This window comes from Zeus faber, assembly GCF_960531495.2.
Source record: "Zeus faber genome assembly, chromosome: 1".
Lineage (NCBI taxonomy): Eukaryota > Metazoa > Chordata > Actinopteri > Zeiformes > Zeidae > Zeus > Zeus faber.
Genome location: NC_137193.1, coordinates 51,948,551 through 51,971,468, shown reverse-complemented (window position 1 = coordinate 51,971,468; position 22,918 = coordinate 51,948,551). Strand labels below are relative to the sequence as shown.

The following is a 22,918-nucleotide window of genomic DNA, read 5'->3' as shown; positions in this document are numbered from 1 at the left end:
AACCAAGTACTTTGCTTATCTTGATTGTAAAATTGTGTTCTGTGGAAAGGTGATCCCATTTGTTGTGATGTCCCTCCCTCATGATTCAAAGCAAACATTGCTTTTGATTATGTTGTGCTGAGGAGCACAGTGCAATTTTGCCAACAGTGATGCTATTGATCGAAGCAGTTCATGAGCTTCATCTCTTCTTGTCTGGGACGTCACCATGTGTAATTGGTTGTTTGGCTCATGTTTAATTTGCAAACTCCTCAAATGTCCCTGTCCTAAGACTGGCTAGAGATTGTCTGTTTTTACTGGCACCTAGAGACACCCAGCTGTTGGCCAGCTTTTATTTGAGTCCAGCATTACAGACTAGATGGGGGAAGTTAGTTAAATAGAGTAGGTTTGTGACTTTTAAAAAAATCTCTGTATAAGCCACATTGCAAAGTATCCAACTATGGAGTAGCATTAGTTTCATTTTATTTTACTCTGTACCATAACTCCAATTGGCTAGATTTAATTGATATGTGCCAGCCCCTGTGGTGTACAGATGGAACCGCTGTGTTTCTTGCCTTGGTATTTGGTGAATAAAAAAATATGGATAGTGGTTTGATAGCAAGTCTTGGGCTCTGGCCTTGTATTAGTTCCTATAACTTCATCTATTACATTTATTTTGACTACGTTACTAAAATCCACCATGCTTCCTCACCAAGCCCCAACCTCCATCACCTTGCAAGCACAACACACATACTCATGTGCACTATCACTTGCAACTTTCTGTCCACTGTGGTGATTGACTTGCTTTGATTCTCTCCTCTTCATTTTTGAATGGTCCCTCTGTCTGTGATGCAGGTATGATGAATCACCCTCCAATCCCCATCGCAGAGCTGGCTGAACACACAGAGCTCCTCAAAGCCAACGACAACCTCAAGCTCTCCCAGGAATATGAGGTGAGTGGGACGTCTGATGTCAGAGCTTAAAGGGTTAATAGTTAGGTCTTGAGTGTGGTGACACCTGTCAGGTTTTATTCATGCTGCAATGCAACCACAATGTCTTCCAAACGGACGTGACAAAACAGCTCCAAGTCAATTTGGCCTCCAGCAATTGATGTCTCATGCACTGGAGCAATTATTAAATGTCACTTGTACTTGGCAGCTTTACCCTCTCCTCAGCTACATAAGGCGCCTCAATGACAATCAGCAGTTTTCAATTTTCCAGAAGTTCCCCAGCGGAGAAGAGAATAGTGGCAGTATAGTGCGGCAGTGACGAGCTAGACCTAGCCCCCTGAACCCAACCCAAAATGCAATTTCCTCTCCAACTCAGTCACATCATGTACAGAAATCTATTGGGATTTGTCTTTTTTTTTCTGCATTTGAGAGGTTGCAACAGTCAGTCGTCCTCAGAGCTGCAAGATCAAAATAATGTGGAAGTTCTTTGCACATAAAATACTTTGACTTTCAAAATAGGGTGTCATCATTATCTGGCATACACAGATACTAAGCATTGGGTAATACATTGTTTTTTACCAACAAAGTATTGATATTGTTATTCTGCAATGAACCCCGGCGTACTTCCCCCGGTGTTTGATTTGTAGAGCATGCAATTTGTGCCTTGATTAACTCAAGGTAGTAATTACAGATTTGCAGTCTAGCCATTTCCTAGTAGAACCATTCACTTGATGTGTTGTTCGGAAGGGGACTTAGGCAGGCACTTGGCTATGGATTGGGGGATGGAAGGGGGGACGGGGGGTGGGGGTGTTAGGGTGGAAGGTGTTGGATCTGGCGCCAGGCTGTCTGAGCTCGGGGCGTCCAGGTTATAAATGACACCAGAGTTGATTAGAAATCAGGAGCGCTGAATCAGCTCTCGTTTGCATACAAGCAATATCCCATCCTCACAGGTCCTAAATCACCACGGCGCTGCGCCTCACCTCACTGCCTCGCAGCGTGCCAGACCACAGGCGGGAAGTAAAAAGTATTTGTGGGGTGGGGGGGGGTACATTGGCAAGCACCCCCCTGTCCTCATGTCCTGGTGCCTGCCGGGCACGTTAGCGTAATGACTTCTCATTGCGATCTCTTATTTCTCACGTATCTATTATGCATAAATCGCCGTTCGGGCTGTGTACCAAATCGACAAGCATCTATTGCAGTAAGGGTGTTGAGTTGAGACTGCAGATTCAGAAGGCCGAGCGGGTGGAGGGGTGGAGGCGAGTATGAGGGGCTGGTGGGGTTTTGGCGATGGGGGGAATGTGTTCGGAAGTTGACAATCCGTTTCGACCAGAGGTTCTAATTACTTGGCTCTGAGAGAAAACTGAACTGCTAGCTCTTCGCTTTCTCTCATTCCCTTTGTTGTTGCTCTCTCTCTCTCTCTCTCTCTCGCTCTCTCTCTTTCTCTATCTGCTGCCTTATTCATTCCTTGCTTGGTTTCTCTCTTCTGCACACAGCCCTTAGAAAAATAAATGACCAAATTAAATGGAGAAGTGTAATTTTAATTTTGTTATTTTCTTGATTTATGGTTGCTCGTCCGGGCGCCCCAGCTTTCCAGGCGCGGCTCCGCGGGGCTTTGAGTGATTGGTTTTTAGCTGGGCGTGATGCGAAGGAAGGAAGGTGGGGGGGGTGTGTGTGTGTGTGTGTGTGTGTGTGTGTGTGTGTGTGTGTGTGTGTGTGTGTGTGCGCGTATGTGTGTGCGTGTGTGTGCGCGTGTGTGTGTGTGGCGGGGGGCAGTGGAAGCCGGTGTAATGAGGAGGATTCTGTAAGTCGGAGGGAGGGAGGGCGAGGGATGGCCATCAGAGCAGGAGAGATGGAGAGGAGATAATCACAGCCTCAAAGAGGAGAGGAGAGGAGGCTCCATCACCAGAGTCGTGGTGAAAATATGGTATCTTCTGTCAGCCAATCAGCATGCAGCGTCTTCTATTTCCTCCCGGCCCGGCCCTCCTAATGGGAGCCATCTGTCTTTCTCAGGCTGCTTCACTGGAACAGGAAGTAGAGGAGGAGAGACTTAAGTTGCACTGGAACAATCCACTGTATATATAAACTCTCATTGGGAGGATAGCATTTGAATTTGCACATAATGGAGGGTGTTTGTGGTAACATAAGACACTTTATTTTAAAATCTTTAAAAAGAGAAACAAATGGTAGCACTACTAATAATTATGATATATAATTCTAACTTTTTATATATTTCATATATTTATTTTAATATGAATATTTTCAATAATTTGAAATATTTGTATTACAGCTACTACTCATTTAACGGCCTACCTGTTTAAGGACTGTTCGAATTACGACCAACTCTCTGACCAGTCTGTATTGTGCGCTGCGTACAATACCGCAGCGTCTCATCGTCAAGCATCTCATTGCGCATCACCCTTTATACACTATATACACTATATATACTATATACACTATATACACTATATACACTATATATACAATATACACTATATACACTATATATACTATATACACTATATACACTATATACACTATATATACTATATACACTATATATACTATATACACTATATTCACTATATATACTATATACACTATATACTCTATATATACTATATATACTATATTCACTATATATACTATATACACTGTATACATCTCATCTCATCACCATTCTCAGTCTCATTTACGCAATCTGTCAGTATTCACTACACTAGCGTTCGCAATGGCCATGTCCGCTTACTGTGAAATAACACAGGTCCTCCATTATCGACCAATTCACTGAACGACTTGGTTGTAGGAACGGAACTGTCGTTAAGTGAGGAGTACCTGTGCTTCATTGTTAGTGCTTACTTGTTTTTGATGTGTACTGCTGTGACACTGCAATTTGCCTCCAGGTATGAATACAGTAGCAATCTAATCTCTGTAATCTAAATAAGAACACAGAGACAACAAAAGAATGAATGACAGAAGAGAAGGAGAGAGGCAGATGGAGATAGTGGCTCTCCCACCAGACACTCATTATGTCTTCATTTAGCCTTCCTGTTGTTGTCCCCAGCCCTCCCGTCTTCATGGGCTAAGATAAGAATCTTACCCACCCACTGCACGCAAAACACTGCGGAAGATGCCTCCAGGGAAAATGGTGAAACTTAAAGTGGACCTATTGTGAAAAACTCACGTTTTGAGTGCTTGTGCACATACATTTGGATCTCTGATGGGCCTACTAACACAAACACTGTGAAATTAGACGACCCAGTCAGTTTGTTGTGAGCTGCCTTTATCAGAAAACATGTGATTCAACAAGCCACTCAGATTTGCGATCCCTTCCTACGTTCACATGGGGCCTCAGTAGAATTAGAACCCATCCCCCTTCTGAGTAACTCCACCCACGGCTGGAGAAATAACACAGAAGTGCTCTGTTGGCTACACAGACCAGCACAAATCTTTTAAAGGAAAGAGAAATTAATACTTTAATAATTACTTAACTGTCTGTGAGAATACTGCAGATGAGGGATATGTAAGTGTTTCAAAAATAATTTTGCTGTGTGTTTCTTTCTAAAAATAGGAAGAAGTGGGGGAAAAAGGTGTATGCTGTAGGTTGAACGAACGGAACAAGCTTTTAAATTAGGCATTTTAGATATAACATGAGTGAAGATTCAGCAATTGAATTGCTTATTTCTCGCCTGAAGTTGGATGGACTGATAAGGTGAAAGAAGTGAAAGTTTACATATTTCATACAACTGGCTCACAGAACTGGGGCCAGAGTTGGCTTGGGGAGCAGCAGCATTTTCATTTAAAGCAACACACACTGAAACAGCATGCAGAAATAGGAGGGTTATAGAGGCATGTTAGAATGGCTAGAATGCATGATCTAAGTGGTATTTTCAGCAAGGAAACTTCAGACATGTTTCGGGGTTCTTAGAGACCTATATATACCTATTTGCAAGGCGTTGGGGTGCTGTTTGAGAAGCAGCTGAATACATCTATTAAACCGACACAGCATTGAGTTCTGGTGTTTTGAACCAACTCCCCAAGAGTCAGAATAAATGCTTTTTGAGCGTACTTGTGTGATCATGGAATAGACTCCAGCTCCAGGGTTAATGAAAACCCTTTCATTTTGGAAATGAAAACCAAAATTGTTTCCTCCCTTGAAAAAGACAGACTCCTAAACTTTATCCGTATTTTTATTTTCCATATGTACATGATCTTGATAAAGTGGAATATCAAAGCAGGCAGGGAGTGGATTATTACGACACAACCCCAACTTCATATTCCTGCCATTCAGCCTCTCTATATCTTTATCCTTCTCATTTTCTCTCTCCTCCCCTCCCCTCATTCTCCATTCTTTGAGCGGAGATGATGCACAATTTCACTGTCCTCTGGGAGCTTCCCTGCTCCGCTTTTCTAATTTCCTTTTGTGTGTGTGTATGTGTGTGTGTGTGTGTGTGTGTGTGTGTGTGTGTGTGTGTGTGTGTGTGTGTGTGTGTGTGTGTGTGTGTGCGTGCGTGCGTGCGTGCGTGCGTGCGTGCGTGCGTGCGTGCGTGCGTGCGTGCGTGCGTGTGAAATCCCCCGGCAGTCTATTGATCCGGGCCAGCAGTTCACCTGGGAGCATTCCAACTTGGAGGTGAATAAGCCCAAGAACCGCTACGCCAACGTCATTGCCTACGACCACTCCCGTGTCATCTTGGCTCCCATCGATGGTAAGGATTGTCCCGTTTATTTATTTATTTATTTATTTATTTTTTCGCTCTTCTCTTCTTTTTCTCTGCTTTCCCCCTCTGAGCCCCAGACCGTTCATTTGGAAAACGCTCTTAATTACATGGTAAATAGACACAGAGGAGGTGCTCTGAGAGCTGAAAGAGAGAGATTTACATTAGAATATTCTCAACTAGAACAGCACCACGATAGCGAAGATGACTTTATTTTACTGGAATAGTATAAAGTCTCAAAGAGGAAAATCAAATGCAATGTAATCCAATAGAACCTGGTAGAATATAATAGAAAAGATAATGATAGAATAAAATAGAAAGAAATTTTATATAACAGGACATAATACAAAATAATAGAATACAATAGAACAGAAAGCAAAACAATTGAATATATAGAAAACAAAATATTATAATATAATAAAATAGAACAGAAATGAATTATTAATTATTATTATATTATTAAAATGAATATAATATAATAGATCTAGACAGCATACAATGAAATAGAAGAGAAGTGAATAGAATAAAATAGATAAGATCCAAACGGAATAAAATAAAATAGAGCATCATAGAATTAAACACAATAGAATGTATTGATAACATTATTGCTTTATGATTCAAAATAATTTGTTTAAAATAAGCGAAGATCAAATCAGGCCGACCTCCAGTCAATGTGTATGTGACCGTAGCATGCAGACTGGCACGGCTTCAGCATCTAGTACTTTTATGCAACACGAACCTAACATAACGATTGTTACGGCCCCTGTTTGTCTGATCAGATTTGTGCAGATCTTTCCCACAATGCACCACAAACGCCCTCTATGAAGCCAGCACGGCTACAACAACTCGCCAGTCCGTCCTCTTCCACCCCTAAATTTCGAGCGACATTGTCAGAGGGAGTCACCCTTCAGCTTTGACATGGTTTTAACATCTCTCACACAATGCCCCTCCACCATCACACGCTTCATTCCTTCTCTTTCAGTATGTGCACAGCTATCGGCTCCAGCTCCATCTCCGCGTCCTGCAATAGTGGAGCCATTTTGAACGTATAACCAAATTATCCCCGGGTATAATAAAAAAAAGAGCCTCCATTAATAAATAAATTAATCAAGTCTGAAATTTCTATTTTACAGTGCAGTGGTTTTTGCCATTAGTCGCAGAAGTAGAACAATTCATGCAAGGCACCATCCAGTGTTCACTTAGCTATGACTAAAACCACGGCGCCACACTCGCACCGTGCCACGTGGAATCCCTTTTAATGACATTTGCCTATAGTTTTCCGTCTCTCTGGCTCTATTTATTTTCATTATCTCACCCTCTGTCTCTCAGTTATTCTGTCTGACTCTCTACCTCCCGTTTTCACTCTCTCTATCGATCTCTCTTCCTCTTATTCTTTCTCTACTTTCCCTATGGTTGTTGCTTAACTCTGAGAAAGGGTCTCAGATGAACCCAGTCAAAGCTTTCATGGTTGGTCGGCTGAGTGAAGAAACGTCAGCCAAAGGTACGAGTGTCTCCAACAGAGGAGCCCCTGCTGCCCACAACCAAGTGGGTTTCCGACTCGCTGAATGTTAGGAGGAGGCTGGTTTTGAATGAAGACAGAGATGATTATGTGTTTCATAATCTTCAGCTTTTCGGCATCCGACACAGATTTCTCTCTTCTGTGCTTGTTCATTCGAGTTGTTGCATTTCAGTGGCTTTTACCCAGGGCAACGTTTAATCATTCAGTCCAGCTCATTTCTATATAGTTCCAAGGGGTTTTAGAGGCCCACATTGAGCAAATTCAAATGTCCATGGTGCTACATCCCCAAGGTCTTGAAATAAAACCTATTTATCATGGTAAGGGTGCGCAGACTCTTTAGCAAAGGTGGATCATGAAGTGTCATGAAAATGTATTTTGTGATCAGCACTAATGAGCGCAGTCAGCTCAGTACGTGAGTGGAGCAAAACCAGGACTTTTGCTCTCTGAACAGGTAGAGATCCACGCTCTCTTTCTCTAACCTCAATGTCACCCTGCGGACCTTTTCATTAAATAGCAAGCATTGCTTGGTTCTCGCCATGCAAACCTTTTAATTTTGTCAGGTAAACTAAACCATTGAAATGCATTTAAGAACAGCATTAGACTGGTAGCAGAAGGCCATTCCTTAACAGTAATGTTCCCAGGTCGCACTCTACACAAACTATTCTACATGCATATACATACATATACACCTAATTCTTAAAATATACAATGTTGGCTAAGACACACAAGCTTGACTAAAACACACAAGCTTGACTAAAACCTTTACGGTTTTAGTCAAGCTTAATGTCCCTCTCCGCGTATGTCCATGGGCGTATCTCTGCGATGGAGCTCACATGCTCCCTCAACTTGGCACTAGTACATTTTCCTCGACACTTGAACATCCAGCGGTGCGAGCGTGCTCCTTAAGGCTAGATTTAGTGGGAGCGAGGTGTGACCGAGCGTAGTGGGCTGAGAGCGATGGCAGAAGGAGGATGGCTCGCGGCTGATTTACTCGCCGGGCCCCGCGGATCCTAGATCTTCCGAGCCGACTGCAGCCACGGTGGTAAATCAGGGCGAGGCTGCCGCACCACTACTACAGCTAACCAGGCGGAACCGTGGAGAGAGAGAAAGTGGGGAAATGAAATGATAGAAATACAGGCAAAGAATGCTGCGAGGGAAAAGGGATGGAGATGGTCATATATTCCAATTCAGCTCAGTAAATATGTAGTCTTAACAGTACTGGCTTAGATTCCTGCAACAGAAGAAGACAAAGGGGGAGGCTGGGAGTCCCCCATTGCATTTGAGTCTGGATTAAATTTGGCCTAAAATCATATTTTCTGTAAAACCAGATAAAAAGCAATCTGCAAGTAGGATAAAAAAAAAATGGCACTGCTTTGACTACATAATTTATATTCTGTGAAGAAGCGGTATTATCCGAGAGACGGGAAGAGTGAGATTGTAAAATAGGCGTGTGCGGGATGCAGTAATCTGACTCAGTGACATGAACGTGCTGTGTTGTTACTTTTTAGAAAGGCAACTGTGAAGCATCGATCTCTGTGATGAGATCATTTCACAGTTTTCTGTTGGTGTTTTTACTCTCTCTAGTTTCTGCATTGTGTTTTACCCTTATTTCTTAATCCAATGGAAAACGTTACCGCGTTCTGGCATTTCGTGTGGACTGTAATTGGAAAAAAACATTGAGCAATCAATTTAAATTCAATCCACTTAACCAGCCTGCTGACTGGCTGGTGCCACACACATAGCAAGCAGAACAACTGAAAATAAGCTGGGCTAGTCAGAAGGAACAGAACAAAATAATAAAAAGTAAACCAGCTACTATAAACAAGGAAAATGAATCAAGATGGAGATGGGTTTTGAGGTCTCATTTACTATCCCTTGCATGTTCCCACTCTGGTTCAAATCCAGGAATCACAGGCAGCGACTACATCAACGCCAACTACATTGATGGCTACAGGAAGCAGAATGCCTACATTGCCACCCAGGGTCCTTTGCCAGAGACATTTGGGGACTTCTGGAGGATGGTGTGGGAACAGAGGGCAGCCACTGTAGTTATGATGACCAGGCTAGAGGAGAAGTCACGGGTAAGTCCAACCAGCGGGTCAACGAGGTTCCACAGGGATCTGTATTAGTTTGTTATAGGTACTTTCAGAGACAAAAAGCCAGTTTTCCTTCGTCCTTGCCCCTTTTCTTGCGGCATCTATTGCTAACTTGCATACCATTAAATAAAATGTCGATTTTGTTTTTCCCTTGATCCCTGTAAATTATTGATTCGCAAGACACAAGTCAAGTACCAGCTGATTTATGCCAATGAAAACCACACAGCTATACTCCCCCACATTGGTTGCATTTCTGTACAACTTGTCGTGACCGAAGTCAGTCCAGAAGACCGTTTGAAGAAGCGGTTCACCAGACCAGAACACCCACGTGGAACCCCTCGTTACGGTGCTGGCCTTTTATTGCAAGCTTTCTTTATCATTTGGACCACAAAGCACCGGAAATTAAAAATTGCATATAAAAACTATTGGGTAAAGAAAACTGCTTTGCACTGATTCTAAATATTGGCATAGCAACAGCAGTACCCATCGCCAGTGCCTCCCACAAGCATCTGTTTGGCACCGGCAGCGAGAAACCAAGTGTCTCCTGGACACATGGGCTTGGTTTGCATGTTGAGGCGGGAAGTTGGAGAGGATGAAAGAACTGTAACTATGGACAAAATATTTTTCTCCATCAAATAGTGGACTTATTCTAATGGCCCAAAGGTAAAAATTCTCACCGCGGGTTAATTCTCTTTTCTCCCCCTCGACCCGTTTCATTTGTTTACTTGTTCTCCATCCGGACGTGTGTACTCAGCTACCTGTCAAGCGTGATCACTGTTAGCAGGTGGTAGATGTTGCATGTCAGCGCCCTAGGAGGAGGGGAAGAAGAGGGCACTCTATCTCTCCCTCTCTCTCTCACAGTAGATGTCACAGCTCATCAGGACCCCATGGGGTTGATCTGCACGTCAGCCTCCATATTGAATGAGTCTTCATTAGATGGGCTGGAGGGCGTAGCAGAGAAAGGGAGGCCCAGACAAACTCAGTTTGCTGACGGGGAAATGGCAGCATTAGGGTTGGAGCGATACCACTTTTTCACTACAGATAGCAATTCTTGGACGTATTTACTGAACAGTTTGCGCGGGAGCTAATGCAAGTGTGGGTGTAGGAACCGCCCCAGCTGATTTAACCCGGGCACGAGAGCCCTTTTGGGCATGCAAACAATATTTCACCCAGACAATGGATTTCAGTGTGTCTGGCCTTATTAGTATGCACATTAAGAAGTGCCACAAAAATGGGCTGGGTAACTATTCAAACTTCCCACTCCGACAAATTTATTCAACTTGGCTTTATCTGTCTAACCTGGAAGTCCACACAGTATTTTATGCCAAGGCATCATGCGATTGGACGACTTGGGTTTGATGCACTTAAATAATTTCAAGCCACAGAAGATAATCCACATGTATTCAACGAGATCTAAAAACACTCCCAATCAACAAAGTCAGTTTCTTCATTTGTAAACAACAACTTCCAAACATGCGACAACATGGGAAAGAGAGAGTACTTGAAAGAGAGAGTACTTGAAAGTGTCCCTTTCCCTGATTCTGTTATTAAAACATTGAGGGCGAATTCACAAAGAATCGATTGCGGCCACTAATAGCACCATGAATTGTGCATCAATTGCGCCGTCTTAGCGTCCGATTCACAAAAGATATTGCGATAATGATATGACAGCGCAAACCTGTCCATTAAGTAAACAAGCCCACCGCGGGTTGTACTTAGTATTTTTAGGTTTATGTGCAGTGACTTTAAAACATTTGAATAGTAGGAGTAAATCTATAACAAAAGTACTCTTCCCACACAGCTCATTTATTGCATGAATAAAATGTGTATATATTTGAATTCTTACTTCAGAAATTCTAGTTCTCACTGAATCTTAATTTTACAATATAGAAATGATAACAGTTGATTTAATTTATTTTGCTCTACCACAAAGTTCGAGCATGCTGCTCCCGTGGCCTGTTGAGCTGTACATGGTTCTGAGGTTCGATGTCATCTGTGGTTCAATACCAATTTTGATCACTTTATCACTATTCCCTCTATCTTTTAGTAATTTTTTTCGATGTCTTTTGGGTTAAATTGGAATTATGGAACCGTTTTTGTCAATGTTTGTAAGCCATTTGTTGTACAATAAATTATTCACAGTTTCAGCTTTGTTTCAACAAGTGCATTTTGAAAACCACCACAAACTGCCCATTCCGCTACCTAGTAACTTGCTTATAATTATAAAAAAAATATCCAAATATTATTGACAGATCACCGGAAAGTCTGGGCCTGACACCCCTTATAAATGCACTTCAGTTGCACCAGCTCTCTGAAGACGATCACACTCCGCTGCCTTTTTTCCCCTTTTCTTGGTCTCCGCACAGTTACCACCAGGTCTCTACAGACGGTCATAGCGTCACTCTAACTGCGTGTTGCTATTAGAGTCGGTGTTTGTGAATTGGACGGTATTTGCAACGAGGCTCATTTGCATAGAACGGGATGAATGTTGCACCCGATGTATGAATAATACTTCATATAATTATGTGCAAATAGCACCGGTGCACCGAGACACTATTTGCGTGGCAGCGCAGTTAGCGGTGCATTTCACAGTTGGCGGGTGCTTTTTCTGTTATTTGCGCAGGTTTAACGGCCACAAGATAAAACACATTCGCTTTGTGAATTCGGCCCACAGTTTTTGAAGAATGTATGATTATTTAACTATTTTATTAAAATGGTACATTATTTGTTTGAGAGTCCTTGCTAATATGTATAATTAAAATACAAAGTTTCTCGCTGTGGGTAGGGCCTGTAGTCTTACAGAGCAAATGCTCTTTATTTCTGCTTTGTACTTGAAAACTGAATTTCACATATATTTTCTCTTCCTAAAATAAAAATAGATAAGTAGGAAATTCCCAAGACTAAAAAAAGCATTCTTCGCCATGGAAGAGGTTCATGTTTGTATAAGTAGATTTGTCTTATTTTTTTCTCGTTCCATCCCAGATCAAGTGTGACCAGTACTGGCCCAGTCGTGGCACTGAGACCTACGGCATGACCCAGGTGACGCTTCTGGACACCATAGAACTGGCAACCTTTTGTGTGCGCACCTTCTCCCTGCACAAGGTAGGACTGACATGCTCATATTTTGACACACACATACTGTACAAACACACACATACACACATTTTTGAACTGGCATCAAAGCAAGTATTGGGTGAGTACATTTACTGCACTAGTGAGGACTAACATTTCCGCTCTACTTATGACAAGAAGTTATGATCATATTTTGACACACACACACCTCCACAAGGTATACACGCATACACAATATACACACATGCACACACGCACACACTCAGCCCTCACATTCTCAAATCAAATTGCAGACAGACAGCCATTGGCGCTTTAGCTGTCATGTCAAGTATTGTATAAGCCATGAGACATGGAAAGGTTTAGCTGGAGCCACTCAGGTCACACATTTCAGAGGGGATGGCTTTTGAGTAGATAGCACTGAGCCAAGTGCCCAGTCCCTTTTTTAGCTGGAGGGGTGACACTACGCTAGCTGATCGCAGTGGACACCAGCAGTGCAGATAAGATCCACTACAGCACTCTTCTGCCAAATGGGGCCTTTAAGATTCAAAGGCCCTCAGCCCCCGGCGCTCACACCAGAATACAAATAGCACATTTTTATTTTCAGCCCATCTTTCTCACTGTCCGGTTTATTTTTTTATTTCCTCATCTGTATAGATGTTGTGCTGAGGTGCCTAACATAGAGTATAGTAGTATATGTAGGCATTATTATGTCTGATCATTCTAATTATAAATTATATTGAATTATTTTGTATTTATATTGTCTGGAAAACCGACTTTAAATATGTGCGTGTGCAGATACGGTATCTATCCCTCTAACTACCTGTCCCTATCTCTTTCATCACCTTACCTCCGTCTTTCTTCTTCTGCTGGTGCTATGATGTTTCATATCACAGCAGCAACAACCACCATGTAAATAATGGGTTTGCAATAGACACACGCACACACACCCACAAACACACAAAGTACATTTAACCTGTAGAAACCAACACAAACCAACTGCCAACAGGGTCCAATATCCATACGCACGTCTTTCCCGCAGTGGCACAGAATCCTCACCAATAAATATGAAAATAAAAGAAAAAATCTGCCCCGGCTATGGTCATGTCCCTGCAACAAGCCTCAGCTGCAGAAACCATGGATTGTCCAGAAGTGAAGTAGGAGAAATAACTAGGCCAGTTGATTTTAATTATCATGCTTGTGTATTCATATATTCAGGGAAAAAAAAGAAAAGAACGAAATCAGTGAAGTAGAAGTATTGCATTGATATGCAACCTCTTTTAGAGGCTCTTCCAGGAGAGAAAAAGGGAGAGTAAGACACAGATGTGTGGAAGCTATTCCTCCTCATCCTCCTCAGTTTCGCAAGATACAACTAACTTTTCCTGAGGGATAACAGCTTGCTGGCATGTGCGTTTTCACAGGCTGCGTATGAGGTGCGTCACCCCACGCTCCAGCAGAGGTGGTCGACGCCAAGTAGGTGTTTGCCGCCTGTTTCTGCGGCTGTTCTCTTTGGTGCCGTGAAGTCGAGCACCGAGAGGTGTACAGTACATTAGCACAATTATCACATACATCTGTCGCGCCTTTGTGGTGCGGCCCCGTCCCTTCCAATGAATCGCAACCAGTATGAGGCTTCCAGTCCAAAGCAAATAATCCGTTCACCAGAGTTCATTTATAGAGTTTGTTTTCCACAAATTCAAGCCACTCAGTTAGTAATAGAATTTGTGAACCAAAGATGCAACATGTCAAGTCAAATAAACTGAATCCGCCCTCTCTTGTGTGTTCCAGAACGGTTCCAGTGAGAAACGAGAGGTTCGTCAGTTCCAGTTCACGGCGTGGCCCGACCACGGCGTCCCGGAGTATCCCACCCCCTTCCTGGCCTTCCTGCGCCGGGTCAAGACCTGTAACCCCTCGGATGCCGGCCCCATCATCGCACACTGCAGGTCGGTAGAGGCTCTGGAGCTGGGCGACAGTCTGTTATGTTTATCTGTTCATCATTCATAATGGAGACAAGCTACACTGGGTTTCAGACTGTACAGTAAATGCGCAGGAAACTTACTGAACACACACACACACACACACACACACACACACACACACACACACACACACACACACACACATCATCAGTCACTTCTCATTTTACTTGGCAGATTCCTTTTCTGCCTTACCGACTTGTATTCTCTCTCATCTCCGTCCCTTACTCTTTTTTTCCTGTGGTTTGTGGTTCTTTCTCAAGTCTTATCGTAATCCCTCTGATCATGCAGGCTTCTCTTCTCTGCTGCTATGACACTTGGTATCTTCCACTGGATTCTTCCATGTGTGATAAGGGAACTCCCGCACTGCCAAAGCAATATACAGTGTGAAGATGAAATTTGACAGCTTCCTTGTCTTTGTCCTGATTTTCCTTTTTTTCTGTATCTCCCTCTTCTCTCTCTCTCTCTCTCTCTCTCTCTCTCTCCTACCGACACTCCCATTCTGTCATCAAGGTTAAGATTTATGTCCCTTCCCATTCCGTCAATGCACACTTCACCATGATGGACCAACCAGCAAAACACAGAACCCACACACATCACTCATTCATTTTAATATCTTGGCTATAAAAGTCAATAACTGTGTCTAGAGTGACTTCCTGTGAGAAAAAAAGTAGAAGAACAGGCCTAATAATATCTGGCCAATGGGAATGTCAGGGCATAAATAAATAAATGAGAAGGATATTGAAGGCATTCCATTGCTGACATTGCCATATTTTTCTACATGGGCCTTCTGGAAGGTCCAGGTACAGGTTCACTGTATGTCACTCACCCTTCTTCCACCACCAGCCGTTAATTTTTTGCTTCTATTAGTGTAACTAAAGAACAATCTATACCACTGGTTCTACTGATAAATAAATAAAATAATAGATGGAAATTCTAAATCAGCACTTCTCACAAATCCTAATTTAACCTCTGGGGGTGACAGCCCTGTTACAAGTAACAAGTAATTCACATGTTGGTGGATTAAATTTATGAAACAGGAAAGAACCTGGTGAAGGAATAAGAGCCAGGGAAGTAGCACTAAAACTCACCCTTCCCCCCCCCAGCGCGGGCGTGGGCCGGACAGGCTGCTTCATCGTCATCGACGCCATGCTGGAGCGCATCAAGCACGAGAAGACGGCGGACATCTACGGCCACGTGACGCTGATGCGCTCGCAGCGCAACTACATGGTGCAGACGGAGGACCAGTACAGCTTCATCCATGACGCGCTGCTGGAGGCCGTGGCCTGCGGCAACACGGAGGTGGCGGCTCGCAGCCTCTACTCCTACATCCAGAAGCTGGCCCAGGTGGAGGCCGGAGAGCACGTCACCGGCATGGAGCTGGAGTTCAAGGTATGGGCGGAAGGCAGGCAGGGGTGGTGGGGTGATCAGAAAAGGCACGCACAAGGAATATAAATACCCAAGAAAATTCTGCAGTTTGCTTTTATATTTTGAGGCAACCTGAGTATGGCACAAGGGCCTCAGATCAATGAGGAGGTTTCATCCATGCTTTTATTGAGGCTTATGGCTCCAGATTCCCTCAACGAGGAACATTACTAGAGTTACCGCTCAAGCTCTACGAAGATTAGAGCAAATTACAGGAGCTTGCTTCGAGGACAACTGTATCTTTCCAGCACAACTTTCTGAAGACTGTAACAAAATCTTAACCGTTCCTGGGAATTTGGAGCTCAGCTCCAAAAGCAGCGTACAGCTGTTAGCAGTAAATTGGTGTGTTACTCTGATGTGTGCATCACATCTGTTCTCACTGCGTCTTGCTGACGACGGTACACAGTTTGATCGCCACGTATACCAGGGAATTTGCCGTTCCCCAGTATACTGTTTGCTGTTTTTGCATTTTACACACAGAAAGTAAAATTTTGGAGGAATCGCACTAAAAATGAAACAAGTTGTCTTGAAACTAGTCTTTGAGACTGGATTTACAAAAGCTATGGAAGTCAACGGAGAGCAGAAGAAAGTCACTCATTTTCCTAAACTCCACACAGCAAACTCAGTAGATACTGTGAATTGCAGCATAAGACTCATAACAAGGTAAGGAACATAAAACAGTCCAATGTTGGACCAAACTTTCATATCGCTTTAATTCCTTTCAGCCCCGGGTTAGAGGGATATAAATTAAATCAACCTTTTTTACATAAGTACTTGTCAATTTATACAAGCTATCCAAGTAATTTGCTCGAGCTGAGATGGAATAGAGCACCTATTTTGTCTGCTCTTTCTGAGCCTCACTTCAATTTTTACTTAATCACTTGTGTAAATTTTTTATTTTTTTTTTACCAAAAGAAAATGGTAGATATTTAAGCTTTCCGGTATTTGAACACATTATTCATTTCCAAGCGTTTGGAATAATATGCTTAAGTAAAAAGAGAGATTCGTTTTGATCCATTTGGCACAAGACAGTGGGGTCTTGGCTGGAAGCAGATGATTTAAGGACGAGCCCGAGGGAGAAATAGTCCCCGAGAACCCAAGACGCAACGAGCTGATCATTTGGGGAGATCTCAGTCAAATACCTTAACAAGCGGCTCCACGCCATGAAGTACCTTCTGACCTTGAGCACCCCCGCCCCCCTCAATGAGCTCGCTCTCAAAATCATCAGTCACTTTAGCTCTGACATTCATCACCCGCTGACACAGTTGAGGGAACAATACAGAGCGATTCTTTACGCCGCCGGGGGCAAAACCTGCCAATGGGATCCCCGATATCGTCTGTGACAGAGAAAAACGCTGAGCTGGCGTCGGGAGTCATTCTGCAGATTAATAACATCCACCGTGAGAGAGCGGGAGACGGATAGAGAGAGACCGAGTGAGATGGAGACAGAGTGGGAGACCGAAGGAGACAGGGAGAGCCATAGAGATAGAGAGAGAGAGAGAGAGACGGATGGAGAGAGAGAGGGACAGGAAGAGAGGGGGAGCCAAGTGCATGGGAGTGTGCGTTGTGTTGGGGAGTAATTAATACTTGATGACAAATGGGGATGGACAGCGAGGCAAGCCAAGAGAGGGACGTTCGGATAGTGAACAAAAGCACGACTCCGTGCTGGCTTGGAGCTAAAAGAAGCGGTTGGGCATGGAGCGTGCGTGCGTGCGTGCGTGCGTGCGTGCGTGCGTGGGTGGAGCGGTCAATGTCATTCTCAGGCAAAACGCGGAAACGCTTGAGTCTGACCGCAACATGAATTTCTGGGAATGAGCAGGGAAGTTCCTTGAGTTTGTTGGACAAGTGTGTGCTCATGAGTACTAATATGTTGACTTACGTGATTTAAACAACCCCCCTCCAACACACCCTGTTGTGGACCTGGTCTCAGCATATGCACACAGGCCTGAGCAGAAGTTAAGAGGAGAGCAGGGGGCTGGAGGAGCAGGGTAATGAGGTTCGGAAGGTGTTGTGAGGCACTTGTCATAGAAATCCCAAATTGTTACTGAAGACAAAAACCTTTTCATCTGTAGAATATATATAAAAAATTTAAAAAAGCCTTTATAGGAGAGCCAGAGTAAGATGTGGCAGGGGATCATTGGACCTAATTTACACATTTTCTTCTTCTGTATTTCACAGTTTATTGAATACACAACCCTGATTCCTCTTACGGTGTGCTAGGACTGGTGGGACATACACAGGCCCTTGTGTTTAAGCAAAAATAAAACAATTAAAAGAAATGGGAACCGTAACCTGAGGTCCCACCCGTCCTTCTCCGTCCTGCTGGATGGACGGGTTGCCAGGTTGGCCGAGTTTTCCTGCACCCATGGGGGCGTTTGATGGCGTAACAGAGGGCCTGTTAAGTGATGCCAGGCCTTCCTATGCCCTTCCGGAGGTGCCTCTGAAAAAAAAAAAAAAAAAAAAAGAGTCAGATCAAAGGAAGGAGAGAGTGATATGGAAAAGTGAGAGTCAAACGGACCAAGGCTAACTATTGGTTTAGACTCGTTTGTTTGCTCTTGCTTCTTCGCGTCTGCGTTTCAGTCTTGTATGTGTTTATTTTAATATTTATATAGGGATGTGATAATTAGGTCCCCTGTATGTGGAGTTTTTTTTACTCATTTAATTTACCTCGAAACGCACACGGTGACCCAATTTCTTTGCACAGGGAGAGATATTTGGTTGAACCATGGTCATGTTAGAGCCGCTGTGTTGTGCACCTTCCGTCTCCCAGTGAAGAAATGCTCAGTTGAAAAAGGGAATAATCGCTCAAATAGTTTTTACACTCCCCCTTTGAAGCTGCATTGTGTATTCACCATCCGATTAGATTGAGATGTGCTTAATTACATTATTTTATTAATATACTTTATCCTTTATCTCTTATTCTCATCCCCAATCTCTCTTCCTGTCTTTCATCATCTCCTGCCACTTCTCTTCCCTGCCCCCTTCTTCCATCTTATCATTTATTATATTTTTCCTCCTCCGTTTTCTTCCTGCCCTGCTTTCTATTTTCCTCTCTGGCATATGTTATCTTTTTCCTTCTGCTTGATATTTTTTGTTCCATCACCCCTCCTCCCTTCCTATCTTTTGACCGTCCCCCCTTCTACTTATATGCGTCCTCCGACGCATTTATTCTTCGTCGATCCATCCCCATTTCATCGCACTCACCCCGCCCCGCCCACCCCTGTCTCTCCCTCCCTCCAGCGTTTGGCCAATTCCAAGGCTCATACGTCACGCTTCATCAGTGCCAACCTGCCGTGCAACAAGTTCAAGAACCGACTGGTGAACATCATGCCCTACGAGACCACGCGCGTCTGCCTGCAGCCAATCAGAGGCCTGGAGGGCTCTGACTACATCAACTCCAGTTTCATCGACGGATACAGGTAGAGGGCAAAGAAAAATCACTACATTGTGTGTGTAAAGGGGAATGCCACATACCCAAGGATGTAACTTTGGTTTGAGAAGTTGCTTTCAGCTACCGTGAATGAAGCGGCACTTTTAGTTAGGAAAGTGACGAACATAAATACAGTACGCGATCTAAAATAAAACAGCTTTTTTTGTTTTGTTTGGAGAAAGAAAGAGAGGAGCGGTGGGAGTTGTCACACTCATTTTATTTTGCCTCTATATTTTGCACAAGTGTTTTCAATGCATATTTTATTTGAAATTATGGGGTCCAGCCCCCCCCCCCAAATTTAAGAACAGGCCAATCAGGCTGTTTGAGAGGCTCTGACGTACCATCAATCTGCTCTTTGGCCACGCCCTCTAGAGTTATCTTGTGTTATGTCTTTTACAACAGATCATATACATATCATATAATATAGATCATATAATGTATGGTATCATAAACCACCGAGATTTCATTACCTTGCCATGCCTCACATCATCCACCGATAGCTCAGTGGGGAAGGAATCACCTTGGCCTTATTATGCCCTTATTTGGAATTCCACCTTCCCTGGCTGTGACGTATATGCCCCTATTTGGACATATATGCCAAGGGATTCTCCCGTTTAAGAAGTGTTCTCTTTGATAAAACAATTAAACTGTACAGCAAATGTATATTTTCTGACCTCCACTATTAGAAACAAGCACTAGTTTGTTGTTGTGGATAATGTCAAGTTCATAAATGACTTTCATAAAAAGTGAGAAGAGGAGAAACAAGAAAAACAAATGAAAACAGAGATTTTTTTCTTTTAACCTCTCTTTGTTTTGGACGATTTTCCCTTGCAGATGAACATATCTGCGCTTCAGTAAAGTACTTATAAAACATTCTAAACTTGCTTCACCTTTACCGTGTGTGTGTGTGTGCGTGTGTGTGCGTGTGCGTGTAGACAACAGAGGGCCTACATTGCCACACAAGGCCCCCTGGCGGAGACGACAGAGGACTTCTGGAGAATGCTTTGGGAGAACAACTCCACTATCGTAGTCATGCTCACCAAGCTGAGGGAGATGGGAAGGGTAGGAGACACACACACACACACACACACACACACACACACACACACAATCACTCGTTTCAACCCAAAGTTTTTATCAAAAAGAAAAATGGTTCCACGGCTCCAGTCCAATTCCCATTGACATCCTTGTGTGTGCACCAATTTTCATAATTCGGCTTGTACATTTGAACACATTGTGTAACAAATACTTTAATACAGCTACACGCCTTTGTTTCACCCTTGCCTCCCGCCCTCGTACCACAGAGGACAGCTCAAACACAGACAATCTGTTCCCAAGCTCAACTAAACGGTCACATTTCAACAGTGTAGATACAAAGGCTTTGGGCCTGCAGATGCTCCGTCAAGTTGGACATGGATCATCATCAATGCTGACCGTAGCTAACCTCTCTGCCAGCAGGCGCACACTTTGCACTACTGGAACATGGAATGTTTGCTATATCAGACATCATACTTCAGAACTGCAACTCAACTGTAAAACTGTGATTCTTTTCATGTTAGATTGTTCTAATTCGAGGTTAAAGGGGCAATCTAACAGATCGTCTGTGTTGGGTTGATTACACTACAAGTCCCAGAATTCTGTACGAAACTGAAACGTCTTCACTACCTTGAGGTGGTGGGCATATTTTTTTCATCTGAGGGAGCTGCTATTTCGTGTGAATATTCCTCCATATACAGTTTACTGACCACAACTAGCTACGCTGATTCCTCAAATTCACCGCGGCTGTCTTTCACTTCTTGCACGTGCCCAATGGTGTGCATTCTTGCCAGGAAAGGCTGACCCCGCCACCAGCAATGGAAACAGCACGTAGAGGAGCACATGCATAATGCACATACATTGAGGTTGTTTCTTAAAAAGTACGAGCAAAAAAATAATAACGTATCAAATATGGAATTCTTTTAACAAAATAATCTTGCTGATTACCACTTTAAAGTCAGAAATTGTCATTTTGGGATGTATCATGAACGTGATTGAATATTCTCTCGACTAAAGAGCGTAGTCCCTCATGGAGGACGACAGTGTGAAGTTCTGGGAGGAACACCTGCTGTCTCCTGAATTGAGTGCGGCACTTTCCCAGCTCCGCACACATGGTGTGTCATACTGGATGTCCCCATCTTGCAACTGTCATATTTGCACAGCGATTCACGGCCATCACACGTAGCATCTCAAGATCACTTCGATCAAACATTTTTTTCTCTCTCTTAACTTTGACTACACCATCTTACAGCAACAGAGCCTCCACTCAGGACCCTACAGGCATACGTAGGCTGCTTAGCGCAGGATCAATTATGCCCTGAAAACACTCAAGGTAGATTAAGTTATTGATAGCAGGTTAAGCTATTTATACAAAGAAAATTTAAAATGTATATCTATTTTTTCTCTTTATGAATCCAGCAACACCTGCCCAGACTTCACAACCACAATTTTATTTTTTTAGCCATGACTGTGTGACCCGTGGGTAGAACTGCAGGCAAACTTTGAGTTACCCTGTGTCTAATTTTCACAAACATACACACATTTATCCAACCTCCTCACTGACTCAACGAATATATAAATATATATATATATATATATATATATATATATATATACTGTATATATATACTGTATGACCCTTGGTCATTGGCATGGTACCCTGAGCGTTTTCTTTTGTCTGCTAAACAGACACATCGTGAACCATGGGCCAGGCATCACCGCACCCCTGGGATACTGTTTTATATGTGTGTGTGTGTGTGTGTGTGTGTGTGTGTGTGCGCATATGTGCGTGTGAGTGTCTTCACCTCACCTCTCCAAACTTCTCACCCACTTGCTAAACAGGAAAAGTGCCATCAGTACTGGCCAGCGGAGCGCTCGGCCCGGTACCAATACTTTGTGGTGGACCCCATGGCCGAGTACAACATGCCTCAGTACATTCTGCGCGAGTTCAAGGTCACTGATGCCAGGGTAAGACTGTGTGTGTGTGTGTGTGTGTGTGTGTGTGTGTGTGTGTGTGTGTGTGTGTGTCTGTGTGTGTCTGTGTCTGTGTCTGTGTGTGTCTGTGTCTGTGTCTGTGTCTGTGTCTGTGTCTGTGTCTGTGTGTGTCTGTGTCTGTGTCTGTGTGTGTGTGTGTGTGTGTGTGTGCGCACGCCGATAGAGCCTTTTTTTTTGTTCCACTTATGTTACGGCTTCGGTTCCCCTTTGTCTTTAAATTGTCTCTTCTTAAAACTTACATAAAGACAACAGATCTTGTCCTTCATACATGAAGCTAATGAGAAGAATTATTTCCGAAAGCGACTCCTTGTAACAACAAACTGACTTACGGCGTATCCATGACAACAGAACATAAACATGGGGCCACTGTATATCAGTTTGTAGCAGTTTGAGAGCATTTTGAAACTAGTCAGTGTTTAAATGCTTGTAGTACCCTGATCCAGAGCTTGGCAGCTCAAAAGCATAAATACTCAGGTTACAATGCCCATGCCGCCATATGAAAACACTATATGAGATTACAAATATCTCATTTCTACCATCTCCTCTAAAAGTTGGAGACACGTCCGATCACCGCCTTGACATGTCAGCTAGTTAGCGGAAAAGTTTTCAGTCCTCTAGTGGATCTAACCTCATTCAGGGTTTGTGTGTGTGTGTGTGTGTGTGTGTGTGTGTGTGCGTGTGCGTGTGCGTGTGCCTGCGCCTGTGCGTGTGCGTGTGTGTGTGTGTGCACGTACGTCA

At 43.4% G+C, this 22,918-nt stretch overlaps 1 protein-coding gene across 1 annotated transcript in view; it reads left to right on the top strand.

Annotated features, from left to right (window-relative positions):
• The window catches only part of ptprsa (protein tyrosine phosphatase receptor type Sa), a 201,221-nt gene that overhangs the window by 166,662 nt on the left and 11,641 nt on the right, over positions 1–22,918 (top strand). Inside the window, exons 21-29 of the mRNA XM_080014935.1 lie at positions 832–929; positions 5,506–5,629; positions 9,063–9,238; positions 12,236–12,355; positions 14,108–14,262; positions 15,402–15,687; positions 18,961–19,139; positions 20,086–20,212; positions 22,028–22,153. Coding sequence (XP_079871061.1) covers positions 832–929; positions 5,506–5,629; positions 9,063–9,238; positions 12,236–12,355; positions 14,108–14,262; positions 15,402–15,687; positions 18,961–19,139; positions 20,086–20,212; positions 22,028–22,153 — 1,391 coding nt within the window. The remainder of the gene's footprint in view (positions 1–831; positions 930–5,505; positions 5,630–9,062; positions 9,239–12,235; positions 12,356–14,107; positions 14,263–15,401; positions 15,688–18,960; positions 19,140–20,085; positions 20,213–22,027; positions 22,154–22,918) is intronic.